The sequence below is a fragment of the Polychytrium aggregatum genome (assembly GCF_025602895.1).
Source record: "Polychytrium aggregatum strain JEL109 chromosome Unknown BJ171scaffold_2, whole genome shotgun sequence".
Classification (NCBI taxonomy): Eukaryota; Fungi; Chytridiomycota; class Chytridiomycetes; order Polychytriales; genus Polychytrium; species Polychytrium aggregatum.
Genome location: NW_026516204.1, coordinates 215570 through 231853, shown reverse-complemented (window position 1 = coordinate 231853; position 16284 = coordinate 215570). Strand labels below are relative to the sequence as shown.

General features: G+C 59.5%; 4 protein-coding genes across 4 annotated transcripts; 2 read left to right on the top strand and 2 right to left on the bottom strand.

Moving 5' to 3' along the window:
* Positions 1–267: 267 nt before the first annotated feature.
* Positions 268–3570, bottom strand: BJ171DRAFT_111543 (THO complex, subunit THOC1). The gene is made up of 9 exons (XM_053105454.1): positions 3213–3570; positions 2998–3079; positions 2720–2838; positions 2191–2338; positions 1852–1956; positions 1265–1560; positions 792–1130; positions 576–659; positions 268–453 (listed from the first exon to the last, which is right to left on the bottom strand). Exons 1-9 carry the CDS (start codon positions 3438–3440, stop codon positions 325–327), a joined length of 1530 nt encoding a protein of 509 aa, XP_052971308.1. The 5' UTR covers positions 3441–3570; the 3' UTR covers positions 268–324.
* Positions 3571–5724: 2154 nt separating this feature from the next.
* BJ171DRAFT_470907 (uncharacterized protein) lies at positions 5725–7305 on the top strand (the record flags this gene model as incomplete). The annotated part of the gene is made up of 1 exon (XM_053108583.1): positions 5725–7305. The coding sequence occupies one exon, from the start codon at positions 5725–5727 to the stop codon at positions 7303–7305; it is 1581 nt and encodes a 526-aa protein (XP_052971307.1).
* Positions 7306–8542: 1237 nt separating this feature from the next.
* On the bottom strand, positions 8543–12258 carry BJ171DRAFT_454203 (LETM1-like protein-domain-containing protein; the record flags this gene model as incomplete). The annotated part of the gene is made up of 7 exons (XM_053108243.1): positions 12045–12258; positions 11123–11751; positions 10612–10890; positions 10200–10403; positions 9653–10048; positions 9425–9505; positions 8543–9187 (listed from the first exon to the last, which is right to left on the bottom strand). The coding sequence occupies exons 1-7, from the start codon at positions 12079–12081 to the stop codon at positions 8543–8545; spliced, it is 2271 nt and encodes a 756-aa protein (XP_052971306.1). The 5' UTR covers positions 12082–12258.
* A 390-nt stretch (positions 12259–12648) lies between these two features.
* On the top strand, positions 12649–16208 carry BJ171DRAFT_111470 (uncharacterized protein). The gene is made up of 4 exons (XM_053105453.1): positions 12649–13709; positions 13983–14307; positions 14543–15155; positions 15368–16208. The coding sequence occupies exons 1-4, from the start codon at positions 12784–12786 to the stop codon at positions 16096–16098; spliced, it is 2595 nt and encodes an 864-aa protein (XP_052971305.1). The 5' UTR covers positions 12649–12783; the 3' UTR covers positions 16099–16208.
* Positions 16209–16284: the final 76 nt, after the last annotated feature.

Here is a 16284-nt window from a genome sequence, read left to right as displayed (position 1 = left end):
GCTCTTGTAGTCCTCCGAAATCTCTCCATTCTCGTCGAGCTGCTCATCGATTCCAAGTTCGCCGCTGCCGCTGTAAAAAAACTGGTCCAGCGAAGGAACAATGGCTCTGTCGCGATTTTGGTTGGTAGGGGGGGGGATCGAGCGAGGAGCAGGGATTGTCAAGGTCAGCAAATGGGCTGTGCGAGAAGCGCGAAAAGCGCACCGTGGGCGGGGAGGGGACTCTGACATGATGTGATTGATTTCGATTCGATTCGATTCGATCTGGAGAGCGATTCTCGGAACATCTCTTTCGATATCCTCCTCCCAACAGGACCCCGGACACAATCACCCAGACGATAAACAAACAAACCTCTGGTTCTTGTCCTGAATTGTGTGCTGCATCTCGCGACCCATCGCCCACATGCGGTTGAGTCTGGCATTGCCGATATTGTCCTTCTGAGTGGCCAACGAGACCTAGCGCCGCCGTACCGGATTTGCAGAGGATCGTTACTGGCGATTGTTGCCGCTTTGTCTTGATCAGGCATCGGGTCATTCTGCAGCAGCCAATGTGGCGGGCGGGCGGGCAGGACACATACCTCCAGCTTCCGCTTCGGGAGACCGTCTTCGACCTTGGAAGCCTCCTTCTCAAACGACAAGCAGGACTCGTTCTTCCATTTGATCTGCTCAGACAACGTTGCCGAGCGTATATCAGCAATGGCGCCGAAAAAATGGCCGATTGGAACGGTATGGGTGAAGCTGCCACGATGAAATATCCAAGCCGACATCCTCCCGACTCACTGACTGGCTCATACCCAGTGCTTTTCGTGCGACACCAGCGTCGTCAGTGACTTGGCAAACGACCGTTCACGCGGCGGAATCCGCTCGACCATCTTGGCGACACGCGAGCGAATGTCGTTGATCCAGCGCTCCTGCTCCTCTGTGATGCCAGCTGTCGCCCCGGAGGTGCTCGCAGCGGCGCCGGCAAAGGAAGAGATCGTCTGGCCCAGCAAGGGCTTGTTTGGCTGCGCCTTTGGGTTTTCGGCAAAGTAGGTCTGGAGCCTTTCTTTCTCCTTCTGTGTCTGCTGCGTCAGATACTGCAGCACGATGGTGTACTGCGTGAGGATCTGCCGTCTCAGCAGCGGGTCCTTGAGCTGTTGTGGATGCAGAGCCGGTGTCACGACAGAGTCAGTGAGCGGCAGTCGGAGATGGCGATCGCGATTGCTCTAGCGGGATGAATACGGCATGTATGTTGCAAGCCATGGCGTAGTAGTAGCGACCGCCATACCTCGAGTTGAAACAGGTTCCGGCTGGTGAGGAACTTTGGAAAGAAGTGCTCCTGGCGATCGGAGCTTGCTCGCTCGGCGTCGCGTTTGCGCTTGCCTTGGCTCGAGTCGGCCCGAGAGCCGGGAAAGTCCATTCCGACACCGTCGATCTCGAGCAAGATACGATCAAACTCTGTAAAGATGATCTCGGTTGCTTGCTGGAATTTGGCAAAGTTGTCGGGATTGATGAGCAGTATCGGGTTGGAAAAGTACTTTTGCAGTCCCCAAAACGTCTTGTAGAGCTCGTCGATCTTTTTGTCTGCGGTGAAGCGGTGGATTGCAGGAGGAGGGTGCAGGGTGACGTGGTCGTGAGATGAGTGGATGTGGATGTGGATGTGGATGTGGATGTGGATGTGGATGTGGATGTGGATGTGGATGTGGATGTGGATGTGGATGTGGATGTGGATGTGGATGTGGATGTGGATGTGGATGTGGATGTGGATGTGGATGTGGATGTGGATGTGGATGTGGATGTGGATGTGGATGTGGATGTGGATGTGGATGTGGATGTGGATGTGGATGTGGATGTGGATGTGGTGCAGCTCGTTACCTTGCTCGGCTTCATCCGAATCTACATCCATCGACAAACCACTGCTTGTCAGGTCTTCAAAATGGGTCAAGTTCTCGACATTGAAATCGCCCTTGAGATTGACACCTGTGAGCAGCGAATCGTGGGAGGAGATGCATTCGCAGTCAGTAACTTTTGCTGTCGGCCGTCGCTATGACAACTGATGCTGCAAGGCATGGTGAGAGAGGGTGTGGTTTCAGGTCCATCGGCTCCAACCGTGGGTTGAGATATGATCAGGGACTGCGTTCGTCCTGGACCCAGCAAAGCACTCTGCACTGCCCTGCCGCCTATAAGACACGAGAGGGCTCCTTAATGACTCACCTGATCGCTCGGTCAGTGGAAAGACGTTGGCCAGGAAGATCAAAATCCGCCCGCAAGTCACGGTGTGCTTGGTCTTTGAAAGCCGCTTGAGATACTCGTTGCACATTCGCAACAGGGTCAGTCCTTTGCCTTTTGATGGCTCCATGCCCTACGGGTCAACGGTGAGTCCGCGAGAGAGCGATAGTGCATGCCCATGCCCATGCACAATGCATCATGATAAACCATGCACAATGCACCGTGATACACCGCGAAGGGTATATCGTGCACGATGAGCCATCCAGCGCATACAGCGACGATCCGGTTTGAGAAGCAGGCACGAATAAATCCCGTTGATCGGAGATTGCATTCACACATTGTCCAGCAAAGGGAGGCAATAGAATAGGACGCAGAGGGATGAGAGATGAGATCGATGAGTGCACAAAAGAGCCGTCCAGGATCCGAAGTGTTATTGGCACGGGCCAAAGCGGCGCCGGGTTCCTCGCACCGAAGCGAAGCGCACAAACGATATCGGAAGCCAAAAATCTCGCACCATCGTCAGCCGATCCCGTCGGGCTTCAAGGTAGTCCAGGAGACGCTCCGCTCCATCGATCGTAACCGAGTCGAGGATATCCTCGAGGAGACTCAGCGAGAGGGCCGCATCGGCGTATTCTGGAGAGGGATAGATCGGCATCGAAATCCGGGCGAGTCAGGAGTTGGGACCGAGGACCGAGGACGCAGGCCCCGCCGGCACTGTAATCAAGCCGATATGAGCGAGCCAGTGCCGTCCAGTTGGCAGGAGGCGGTGATAGCATGCTCGATAGAACCCACCGTGCTCGGAGCACCATATCGACAGATCCAGCAGTGTATACAGCTGCTGGAACAGCGTGTCGCTCTCAGCTTCGGCATCTTTCTGCACAGAGGAGCCGGTGCATTAGTCGCGGGTGCGTTTTCGGCTTGGCAGTCGAGGCCGTCGGAAAGCAGACCACGCTGAGCCTAAGGCTGGATAGGCAAAGGCGATTAGGCACCCCCTGCGATGACCTTACAATGTAGCTCTCCCAGATGGATTTAAAGGCCAGGCTGACATATTCCCAGTGGCTCTTGGAGCCCTTTTGCACGGCCGCTGCGATATTCTGGGATCCGACCGCGGCAATCTGATCGTCTCGTCGCTGGGATAGCTTTGGAACCGAGCCAGAAGCGCTGCTGGAGATCAGCCCGAGCGTCTGCGCGATGGCCGAGCGGATGGCGTGGAATGTGGAGTTGAAGGTGTTCATGCGGCTGGGGTGCAAGCAATCCAGGCGGGTATGTGGCGGGGACGGGGAATGGAGGGCAAGAAGGCCTCTCCGATAGCCGGATGGATCGGATGGATCGGATGGGATCTGGGCTTGATGCGGGCCAGGCACCAAAGAGGCAACGAAAACCGGGATCAGTACCACGTGACCGTGCGTCCTGGTTTTGGCAGACACCCAAACAGCGACGGAATGCTGGTCGTTGGCTGTGCAAGATTTGCTGGCCGAATGGCGTGGGTCGCCGGTGTACTATCGGCTATTGAGCCATTCGCGAGCCGTAACAGTCGAGTGTCCGTTGTCCTTTGGCTGTATTGCAGAAACATGGCCGCTTGGTCCAGAGCGAGCTGCAGGGTTTTCGCGGACAGCAGTCCCGATGGTCCCGATAGTCCCGATGGTCCCGATGGTCGAGTGGGCGCGAGAGGGCAGGCTTTCGGATTCCGACAGCGTTTGGGGGTAGAGGACGACAGACAGGGGCAGCCGGAGAGGTGCTTGATGGAGCCAGAGGTACTCTGACAAGCGATGAGCGAACCGCAAGTGCCACGCGAGAGATGCAGATCTCGCTCTCGGTGACGGCAGCCATCCTCCATGGCATTCGCAGGTTGCTTGTGGATGCCAGAGCCGCCTCATGACCGATGCTGCCTCATGGCCGATGCTGCCTCGCGATCGATCTGGTATCCTTGGGCTGCACATTTTTGGCCGCCAAACCGCCAGACGGAACCGCCTCGCCGGGCCGCCATCCTCCGCGGTCCGCTTCGAGCCGAGCGAATCCCTTGGGCCCCGTCAGACAGCCCCGCCCAATATACCGATTTATTGCCACCCAGCGACGGCCACTGGTCCGCTGCCCGGGTGCGCTGACTCAGGGCGACCTCGCTGGCTTCCCACGCCCGCCCACGGCCGCGTCGGTTGCGCTGGTGGGCGAGAACCCGATGGGGCTCGCTGGCGGCTTGGCCCGGCAAGCGGTTCGGCGGCCGGAGCAGCGCAAAGCGACGCAAAGCAACGCAAAGCAATCGACAATCCCCGCCTGGCGGGGAGCCATAGCGACAGCTCCGCACGGCGGGGCAGCAGCCGGGCGGGGGCGGAGACGGCGGACAATCCGGGCAGCCAGGGGCGGAGGGAAGCAGCGGAGCGGAGACACGCGGGCGGAGCTAATCTGCAAGCACCAACCAGCAAGACACAGGAGCGATTACATCCGGAGGGGTGTCGGCGACGGGGCTCGCGGCAGGCAGTGGCGAACAGTAGCGAGCAGTAGCGAGCAGTGATGACAGTGGAGCAGTGATGACAGTGATGACAGTGGCGAGCAGTGAGGGCGATCGAGCGCACCCTGCAAGTGTCTGTCGATTCAACTCTGAGCGAACGCTGCGAGTGCTCATGGATTTAACACTGCAAGTAACGATCGCCGCACAACACCGCCCACGACATATCCCCCGAACAGCACTGGCGCATCGGTGTGCGAAACGGGTCTTATCCCTCCAAAACGGATCTGAGCAGCAAGTCGCTCGCGGCCGACATCCAAATCCACCAGGCCGATTTGACAAACCGACGGCGTTGATCAGCGCTACTGCAGAACTCATCTCGTCGTTCCGATGCGACCCAATTCAGCTGCACTTAACACTCGCTCCAACTCCCAAACCGCCTCAACAACCCCGATCACATCGCCGATTGAACTCTTACACGGCCGATTGACCTCCCCAATGCACATCGCATTGCACCGATGTTGCTTCTGCCCACCCCACCCCCGTCCTCGTCCCCCCTGCAGCAACTGCCTCCCTGACCCCTCCCCGTCCCATCCCCCGCGGTCGTCTCTGCACTGCGACTGCGTCGGTATCGTCGATTTGAGCGGGCGGTCCACCGCTCCGTCCGGCCTTTAAAGCCCGTTACGTTTCCCCCCGCTTGCCCTCCACTCCTCCTGCCTTCCATCTTGCGTCTCCACCTCGCCCAGCGCTGACCCGGCGCTCCGTTCACATCCTCACTACATCACCCTGTGCCCGCTCCCCCCCCCTGTCGGCTGGTTCCCACTCCTGATCTCGGCTCATCTCCCCGATTGTTGCCCCCACACTTTTCCATCTGTCTGTCGCTCATCCGTTGCTTGTCCGCGACCCAGCCTCTTCTCTCAGCCGGTACCATCCGTAACGCCGGCTTGATCTGTACAGCCTCGCTCGTATTCGTAACGCCGTTCCCCGCCGGTGGTTGACCTGTGGATTTGCTCTCCACCTTCACCTTGCACACTTGCTGCCCTCAAGCCCAGCCGTCCTTTCGCCTTTCTGTCGCCATGTATTCTGCTGGTTCGGACGACGCAAGTTTCTGGAATCAGTACATCGCCAACCCGCTGCCCTCTCACAACAACGTCTCCGGCTCGGTCGATGCCATGTCCATGGCAACCCCAAACGAAAGCCCGCTGTCAAAGCCCACCGAGGCCCCTCTCCCCACCGCTGACCAAGATAACACTGGCCAGCCCCAGGAGATCGAGGGCTCCCATGACCTCCACCAGCCCGTCGAACCGTCCTGGCGAACAGCCATGGCCACGGGTCCAATGTCTTATTCCGACCCGCAATCCGTCGAGCCCCCGCATTTTACCGCCAACTCGCACTATCGCCCTTATGCCACGCACTCTCCCTATTCCCAGATCCCGTCCTATCCGCCCTCCTGCTATACGACGCCCTACTCGCAGACGTACGGCCACCCGCAGTATGTCAACCCCTCTGCCCTGGTTGGTGGTGCCGCTGCTCACCTTCCTGCCCGATACCCCTCGCTCCCGGTTGCTCCTGCAGCCGAGGGCGGCATGATGTTCATTCACGATACGCAGGGCTCCAACCCCGCCTTCTTCCAGAGCCCTGTCGAGATGAGCTCCCACCACCACTGCAATGGCTGCCACCACCATCCGTTCTCGCACCCTGCCCATCCGCAGGGGCACCCTCCCCATCCTCACTCCTCGCATCTTCTCGCGACCGATCCCCATCATATGAATCGGTCCTTCCAAGAGTCAATGGCTCCGGGCCAGCCTGTGTCCAACGCACACCTCCGATTCCGCTCTGCTCCCTACAATCCTGCTACCACGCCAACGGAAGACTCTTACTTGTCCGACAACTCTGGAAACCGCCTCGAGTACAGCAAGGTCATGCACATTCCTGCCGAGGCCCCTGATCGTCTGGAGTACCAGTCCGTGGTAAACTCGGCGGCACAGGCCTACATCTACCCCAAGGAGGGCTCTCCACCCTCGGAGGATCTCGCCCCGCAGCCGGTGTTATCAAACCTCAAGGATGACACTGCCAAGGGTCCCAAAAACATGACCACACCGATTCCGGTCGGCGCCCAACCCATGCGGCCGATTCTCAAGTCGTTGCCGGTAAAAAACTCGCTGCAGGGCCAGCCCCGTCACGATTCGCTGCAGCTCAACCACCCAGCCAAGCACTTTGCTGCCAACATGCCGTCGAGACCTCCCAAGCGCGAGGGCATGCCGATCTCGGTCACCCCGCCGAGCTCCAAGATCCGCCGCGACATGCACAAGAGTGCTGAGCCGATCCCACGACCGAGTGCCAACGGGCACTCCCAGTCGCCGTCGATCCTGCCCGATTTGAGTGCCTTTGGCTCTCCCGACGATTCGGGTCTGACCAAACCTCCCAATAAGATGTTCAAGAGGCACCAGGTTGCGCGCGCCTGCGATCACTGCCGCAAGTCCAGACGAAAGTGCTGTGAGAACCTCCCATGCACTCGCTGCGTCACCAAGGGGCTGATCTGCACCATAACCAGCCCACCGCCCAGCGTCCGCCGATCCTCGCACCCCTCGCTACCTCAGCCGATGCCGGCTAATTCAACCCTCCCGCGGGTCTCTCCCGAGTCGACTCGGCCCTGAACAAGCTGGTCTCACAGGGCCGGCCGCACCGTGCTCATCCCGGCTATCGATCCACATATACTACCACGAACATGAATCATCGACATGAAATAACTGAAGAATCAACCAGCTGAATTGAGGGGGATCTCCCCGAGACTGCTCTTTGACATCATTGTGACGGAGCCACGTCTTGATCTCATCCCTCCTCCTTCCCTCCGACTGCTATTCGCCTGGCTCCCCCGCGTCCTTCGCGACCCAATAATCGTCTGTTTTTGATGCAAGCACCCCACCGAGCACCACCAGCCTCGACACCCAGGGCCGAAGCCATCGGAGGCACGGAGAGAGGCGGGGCTCGATATTGTTCCATAGCTATCCATTCGTAAAATTTTTCCTTTCATTCCTTCTTTCTGACATACTTATCTAGTTCTGTTTGAGGAAACAAGCGCGAGCCACACCCTGGATTTTGATGGCATTGAGCTCCGTTGTTAATTTGGGGGGTATCACCTAAGTACACGCATGGGGCCATTCAATGTGGCCCAACCAACACCATTATCATGTGTCTCAGGGGCGGGTGCAAACGAGAGCTTGGTCGCTTTGAAAGAAGGGAGGGGGGCTAGTTCATCCTGTTTCTTGTTGGAGACACTGCACCGATAGCATGGGACGAGGCTTCCAGGATCCGTGGCCGTTGTCTCCGGGATGGGAGAGAGGCGATTTCTCGGGCACTTGTCTGGCTGTTCTCATTGTTCTCCGCCACTGTCCCCATCGTCCCGTTCTTCTCTCACCTTCCTCTCGCCCTGCTGTCACTCTCCCTCGCACTCGACGGCGGGACAGGTTTGTTTCGTTGAGAAACCGTATAGAGGCGGTGTTGCATCTCCTGGGTTTACATCGAATCCCAAACAAAGGATATGGGTCGATGTGGCAGGAAACCATCAAAAAACTCCTCCGCATTCAGCAGATGGAGAGAGCGTTAACGGAAAGAGATGGGGGGGGAGGGAGGAAATAGTAATAATAACGAGAGAAGATGAGGGCGCGTGGCGATAGCGGTGGTGGTGGGAGAGTGGGTGTTGGGTGTTCGAACTTGAGTATGGAATCGCAAAATAAAGTAACTAGCACGAAAGCGTACGTCAGCATCTAGTGGCTTGACCAAGAGCAAAACAGTGCCGGAGCATGGCAGGACGAGGAGGAGGAGAGAAAAGTTGTGGGCTGGAGCGATAGTCTGTCCCCATTGTTGTCAAAGACGGGCCGTCATCCGACAAACTCATGACGAAGGAGTCGATGTCGGTCCAGTAGGCTTGGCGGCATCTCCAGCAGCAGGAGCAGGGGCAGCAGCAGCAGCAGCAGCAGGAGCAGGGGCAGGAGTGGCGGGAGCGGCGGCAGCCTTGGCCATGTTGTCGGCCTTGACCTGCTTGAGCACCACGCCGTAGCCTTCCTTGTTGGAATGCTCCTGTGCCAGGACGAGGACCTCGGCGATGGAAACGAATCCGTCGCCGTCCACGTCAAGCTCCTTGACAATGTGCTTGACGCGGTCGTCGTTGGGGTAGTCCTTGATGACCTTGAGGACCTCCTCAATCTCTTCCAGAGAGATCTTGCCCTCCTCGTTGGGCTTGACCAGGTTGAGCTTGCTGCCAATCTCGGCATCGTACTTGATGAGCTCCTTCTCGAGCGAGGCAATCATCTTATCGACCTGGCGACCGACCGTCGAGGTGGCCTTGGGGGCCTCAACCTGGGTAACCTGCTTGAGCTCTTCGATGTCTTCCTTGAACTCCTCACGCTCCTCCTTGAGCATTCCAAGCTCCTCCTTGACGTCGTTGAGGGCAGAGTCGGAGGCCATGGTCTTGAGCGCATCTCCCAGGCGCTGCAGCTGCTCGGTTGAGATTTCGTCAACCTTGACGTCCGCAGCGGCCTGGAGATCCGGGGCAGCCGTTGCGGCAGCGGGAGGAGCAGGGGCGGGAGCCGAGACAGGGGGCACAGGGGCAGCTGCTGGAGCCGCAGCAGGAGCGGCGGGAGTGGCCGCAGCAGCCGGGGCTGGGGCTGGAGTCGGGGCCGATGTAGCAGCAGCAGCAGCAGCAGCAGCAGCAGCAGCGGCGGCGGCAGTAGCAGTAGCAGTAGCAGTAGCAGCAGCAGCGGCGGCCTCAGCAACAGTGGCGGCTGGAGCAACCGCTGGCTGTGCTGCCTTGGCGAGCTTATCCTGCTCGACAATCTTGGCGGACTCTGCAGCAGCCTGTGAGCAGAATGGAATGGAATGGAGAGTTGAGTTGGGCTGGACTGGGCATGAGCGCAAAGGGTTGTTGCATAACGCTCGGCAAGGAGAGCAGGCCGCGGGGATAGAGTAGAGGGAAGAGAGAGACGGGAGAAGAGCGCTACCCACCGCGTTCTGTTCGAGTTCATCGGCAATAAGCTCCTCTTGCTGTTGCAAAACTTCAAGCTTCTGCTTGAAGGTGGCCGTGCCAGAGGCTTGCGAGACCTTCAACGCCGCTTCGCTGAGAACTTGGTCGGGGAGAGCCGAGAGTGTGGCCTGGAGAGCCTCTGCGCTCTGCTTCATCGAGTCCTCGGGGCTGCTCGGGATCTTTTCGGAGATGATAAAGGCGCGCGACAGAACCAGGAGGGAGGTCGGGATCTGGTGGTTGAGGTTGAGATCGATCCACTGCTGCAGCTCGCTTCGCAGGCGGGCGGGCGAGACGCCAATGGTGCGGATGCCGCGGGACTGGCAGATCTGCTGAAGCTCAGGGATAGTGAGCGACTCGATCTTTTCGGAAGCGATCACCTGCGGATGAATAGCCACCGACCGAGTTAGTTCCCACTGAACAACGCGCGAGCGCTTGTGCAGAAGCGCGACCGACAGATAGTTTTGCTGGCTCGGAGAGCATCCCCGCTCCTCTGGAAAACAAAGAGAGGGCAGCCGAGACGGGACTCACTTTATCGTCCTCCTTGAGATACTTTAGCCGGCGGTCGATTTGGTTGCGCAGGAAAGTGTCGGTGCCAAAGGCATTGATGTTCAAGAAGCGAGCCATGCTGACAAGCTGCGGTCGCGACAGCGAGTTGAGCGTCAGCTCGTCCTGGAACTTTTTGGCAATCTTGACGACCTCGGTGGCCGGGGCAATCTCGCCAGAGTTGCGATACTGACAAAGAGCGAGGCCCAGGCAACGGGAACGCAAAGGTGAGCAAAAAAAACTTCATGGCTCTGGTGATGGGCGATGGGCATGCATCTCTCTACTGATGCGGACTGCATCGATTCAAGCTCTCCAATAGTGTTGGCTGCATCATACGAGCCTCTCCCAAAGTCGATTGGTTCCCGCACGCTGCGTCGCAGATGACTTGTGGACCAACCTTGGCAAAGAACTGGCTGAACTCCTTGGCAGCGGTCGACTTTGAGGAGCCCGAGACGGCAACCTCCTCGATCGTGTCCTGCAAGAACTTGGCCATCTCGAGACGGACCTTGAGCAGCCGCTTCTTCTTTTCTTCCTCCTGGAACTTGCTCTCGAAGGTACTCGGGAGCATGTTGGGGAAGATCTTGATGAGGAAGGGAATGGCAAGCTCGGCGAATGGAATGATGACCATGACGAGGAAGGGGATCAGCAGGACCATATCGCCGACGGTGCGCTGGAGCTGGGAGGGACAGGAGCAAGATACATGAGGGACAGGAACAAGATACAGGAGGGTCAGGAGCAAGGTACAGGAGGATCGCGACTCGGGCGTTGACCAGAAAGCCTCTGTGCTACCCGAGTTGCGGCTGACAAACGAGAAGGGCTGGTTCGCTGGCGGACAGAGAGATAGCGCAGCGAGCCGGGACTGCGCCTGGATTGCGCCTGGCTTGCGAAAGCCCGTTGGCCAAAAATACCTGTCTCATCTCTCGGCGAATCAGCTTCTGTCCGTTGAGGATCTTGATGACAAGTCTGGACGAGATGGCAACCTCAATGCCGAGGAGCTTGAGGCCGTGCCAGTAGTGGATGGCCTCGGCCTTGACGATCTCCCAAATAGTCCGCTTCTTGGCCGGGGCAGCTACTTCGGCGGAGGGGGCCGGAGCTGGAGCCGCGGCAGCGGCAGCGGCAGCCTCCTCGGGCTGGTTGAACTTGTTGATGATTTCTTGGGCCTTGGCCTGGATCTCGACGCTCTCTTCTTCCTTGGCATCGCGGATGGCCTTCTCGACAGGGCTTTCCTCCTTGGCTTTGGGAGGAACGCCGGGAATTGGCGTGGATGCTACGGCCTGGACAGGCTGCACCGGTGTCGGCGGCTTTTCGGCAGCGTTCCGTTGCAGGGCAAAGAGAGGATGTAGCGACGTTGCGGAGGCCACATGAGTGTGGAGGTCGCGATTCGATCGCGATGGGAACGACGGGCGACCGAGAGCCGGGTCGAGAGTTCGTCGCTGCGTTGAGAAAAACAGCGGCGACGGAGACAGCGGCTTCTTGGACAGGGCCGCGAGATTCATGGGAGCAGCACGACGGGCCTGGAGAATCCACCGCGCATGGTCTGGCATGCCATTCACAAGTGCAGCCAGGGAGTGAATTGCAGCATGTGAGTGCCAGTCGTCCCAGAGGTGGCAATGTGCAAGGAGCTGGCTGGCTGGGACCACCAGACTGCGCGACGGGACCTCCAGCTGTCAGCCAAGGCGGATTGCGGATTGCGGATGGCGGATGGCGAATGGCATGGAATGCCGAATGGGACTTGCTGGCCGAAACGCATCGACACCCAGTCCCGGTACTGAGCCCCAAGGGAGCGTGGCATGCACTCTGGTCGGCATCAGCGAGATGCAGAGTACTTACTGGATGCGATCTGCTTGGAAAGGAGGCGGGAGGACATGGCGGAATGTGGGGGCAACTGGATGGGGCTGGATGCCGAGGGCAGCAGAAAGTGGCTGGGCGATGCGGACGCGAGAGCTCGATAGACAGCGAGCCCGAGTGGCAAGGGGAGGGCGCGAGAGATTGCAGCGACGCAACAGCGGACCGAGCAGACCGAGAAGACCGAACGGATGCACAGATCCAGCAGAAGCAAAGCGCAGACGGCGACGGTGCCTGCCGAGGCTTATATACCCAGCGGATCGGCGAGTCAGCGAAGGCGGCCTTCCGAAGAACGCCGTTGTGCGAGTGCGGGCAAGTGCAGACAATGCTCACACAATGTGCGCAGCCAGCACAGCGGTGTGGGGGCAGTGTGTCGGCTGCGCACACACCCAGCGCCGCGCCGGGGTCGTCCACGTGCAGGCCCGACCTGGCGTTTGGGGGAGCGGCCACGTGGCCGATCGCTGCGCATCGCGCCGGCTCGAGCCAGCCACGGCGCACTCGAGCCGGCTGCGTGCACTCGAGCCGGCGCCCTGCATTCGATCCGCCGGACATGCTCTCGCCGAGGCCGCCCTTTGGCCGCCCTTTGGCCGCCTCTGCGATCGCTCTCCAGATCAGCCCCATCGCCCTTCCCCGCCCGAGCACTGTCTCGAGTCTCTTCTCCCACCCGCTCCTCCGCCCGAGCGCCCAGTCCATATCCACGCCTATCTCGGACTCTTGAATATTCATGAGCAGACTCAGAGCACGCCGCCGTCGCGAGGCAGAAGATCTCTCGGAAGGAGAGGAAGATTGCCCATCACCAGAGCCCGCTCCCGTCCCTGCTGCCTCGGGATCGCTGCAGGCCAAGCGCCATTCGGCCGCCGATCCCGATGCCCTCGCAAACACCGATTCTTCCCAAGACATCCATGCCGAGAACGCGGATCACTCGGCACGCGATGGCCTTCGGGACGATCACGATGATCAGGACGATGACGGTGGCGAACGGTTCAACGAAGAGGACGACGACTTTGATGACGATGACGATGAGGACGACGACGAAGACGAATACGACGACGACGAATACGATGAAGAGGAGGAGGTTGTGGAATACGACGGTGGCGAGGACGGCCTAGAGATAGAAGAGAGTAAATCTGCCGCCGATATAGACGTGACCGGCTCCTCTCGCCGGGCCAACCCCAGCAGCCGCGATCCTCTCGCCGATCAGAGTTCCACAGATCCTTCCCATTCCGCGGGTGTCGCTCGCAATGATCCTGCGGCAGATGAGCCGGAAGAGGAGATTTACGAGTACGAAGAATCCAAGGCAGAGACCACGACTACCCCCCTCAAGTCCCGGGCCGTCGCCGATGCCGCCCTGACCAAGGCGCAGGACATCCTGGCCCGAACTCGGTCCAAAGCAACGGCCAAGCGATCCGTCGACCGGGCCAAGCTCAAGCTTGAGAAAAAGGCACTTGCTGCCTCGGCTGCTGCCGCGCCTGCCACCACACGCCCGGACGAGTCCCCGGCTGTCGACAAGATCTCCCCGCAGCCGCAGCAGGCCAAGCCTGTCGCTGGTCCGTCCCCTCTGCCGCTACGCCGCAACGACCCATCCGCTACTCCGCACTCGGGCACATTTTGGCTCCATGACAACCGATTCCATGGACGCTCATCCAGAGGGTAAGCGCTTTGTGCTGGCACTGATCAGAGCACGCTCGGGTAGCTTGTCGTTGGTTGCCCTGTCTCGATGATGCCTGATCCGCCACAGGATACCCGCTGGGCGGGCTACTGGTGCGATGCGACTCGCAAGCCCGTCGAAATCTCCATATCCTTCGCACCCGAGCCTGTTGGATTGCTGACCTTGTTGTGCTTGTTCCGGAACCTGATGGCCGTGCCTGCTCGGCCGTGTGCCGTGGTCCGTTGCGGGTTCTGTCTCTCAACGCCACAACCCAGACGCGGACGGGGCTCGATCAGCCCGAGCTCGCGCCCAGCACCCAAGTACGCCGACCCGGAGCCAGCCAATCCTCCGCCGGTCGATGTCGCAGGTGCACCTTCGCCCGACTTGCCCAAGCAGCGCGACTCGCGGGACAGCAGTTTGCTCAGCCGCTCGGCATCCACCTCGTCGCGAAGCCGGAGTGGCCGCCACTCGCACTGGGAAACAGACCAGGATCCGCTCAACCAGAAATGGACCCATGACCGGTTTGATGAGAACCAGGAGCCCCCGGACTCGCGCGATCGATTCAAGAGGAAGAGCTGGAACACGAGCTACGGCAAGCAGGTTGGTGCGCGGAGCCCAAGCGGATCGCTGCCTCGCTGTCGATGCATTCGTTGAATTTCGCTCAGGGCTGTCCGGCGCTGCGGAGGTGGTGGCTGGAGTCCGCGGCTCCGTCGATCTCTTGCCTGATGCTGCGTACGGTGCCAGCCTGGCGAGTTTGCACGCACTCGGTAGCATTCACTCGATGGCATGCACCAGATAACATATACCCCCGTCCTCAATTGCCCACTATGCTCAGCCGCCCCAGGTCCAGGACGTGACGACATCGAGCTTTGTTGTCAATGAGCACGTTGTCCGGATCGAAAAGAAGCCGTCGACCTCCAGCCTGAAAGCCGCAGCCGCCTCGCAGCCGCGAAAAGCCTCTCCATCCGGCGAGCCCAACGCTGACTCGAGAGACACGCCATCGCCTACAACTTCACACGGAAAGCCGCCCCAGGCAGTCTTGAGCCGCAAGTCCAGCCAGCCCCAGCTCTACCGTCCTCCGTCTCAGACCTTCAAGAACCATTTCCAAAAGACAGTGCAGTCCATTCAGCAACAAAACCAAGCCGGACAGGCTGCACCTCGCTCGACATCGCCTCTGCCACAGTCCGCTACTTCTGCGACAGATACGGCCGGCTCCCTGGCATCGTCGGTCGCATCTCTCAGCGTATCGGCGGCAGCTAAAGATGACGCTCGGCAAGACCCTGAAGAGGCCAAGGCCCTCGGTGCCGACAAAGCCGAGTCCGATTCCAAGAAAGCAACCTTCCCCAAGCACAAGTCAAAGCGCTATCTCAGCCAGAAGGCCCAGAATGTGCCTGCCAATGCCAGCGTCGACGAAGCATCGGCTGAAGGCGCCCCGACCCTGAAGAAAGGTATACAGATAGCAACTGGATCATGTCTTGCGAGCAGTGCTGCCAGTCTGAGCTTCGTCTCTCTGGATCGCCCCGCTGGTGAACACTAGCAAGGTTGCATCCGATTGTGGTGCTTGCTGGTAGCCTGCTCCAGAGCCATCTGCTCTGCCGCCGTCTCCATCTCTGCCGTACTGACCAAGCTTCGTTGTCCGCATTGGCGTCCTGTGTTGCAGCCGTGAATGCCCCGGAATTCATGCCTGCTTCGAGCCAGAACACATCCTATGTCTACGATGGCGAGGCTGCGCCCACCAACCCGTACTATTATGCACAAGCATATGCCCCCGCCGGCGGGATCGTCCCTCTCGCCCAGCCGGTCGGCGGCCCTGGCACCGTTCCGTACATCATGACCGAAAACGGCCTGATGGTGCCCTCAACCCCGGTCGGTGTTGTTGTCGATCCCTACTACTCCAACTACGTCTTCCATCCGCATGCCGGGTATGCCTACCCTGCCGAGTACCCCCCGAATGTCTCTGGCATGGTGACGGCGCTCAATCCGGCCGATCCGGCCGCCTCTTCGAGCGCCCCGCCCCGAAGCGTCGCTGCCTCTGGCGCGATTTACTACGCCCCTGCCCACTACTACCCGTATCCGCCGCCTCAGATGATGCAACCTCCGGCCCCTTCCTTTGACTTTACCCCAAGTCCCGCCATGGACTCGGACCAGGAAGGCGATACGATTGCATCGCAAAACGGCGATGTCAATTCGTCGAGTCCCTCGTACCAAGATCCCTCGCAGTTTTATTACTCCGTGCCCATCCCGTCCGCCCCTCCAGCCTCGGCTGCTGCCTTGGTGCATGGCTCCGGCCTCATGACCTCGGCCCCTGCCAGCAGCTCCACTGAGGCTGGTGTGTTCACCAAAAAGCCGGACTTGGGCAAATCCAAGAAGATTGAAATCAAGAAGCCTTGAAATGTACATTCAGTCTCGAGCATTCTGTTCCTAGCCACTGTCCCTCGAAGGACAGAGCCTCTGCCCTTTGTTTTGCACTCTTCCCCCCCCCGTCTTCCATTTGCCTTTCCTTACCTTGCCCCGCCCTGCCTTGACCCCTCCTCCTTGCTCTGCACCCCTTCCTCGATCAACCGTCACTCCCTCCCC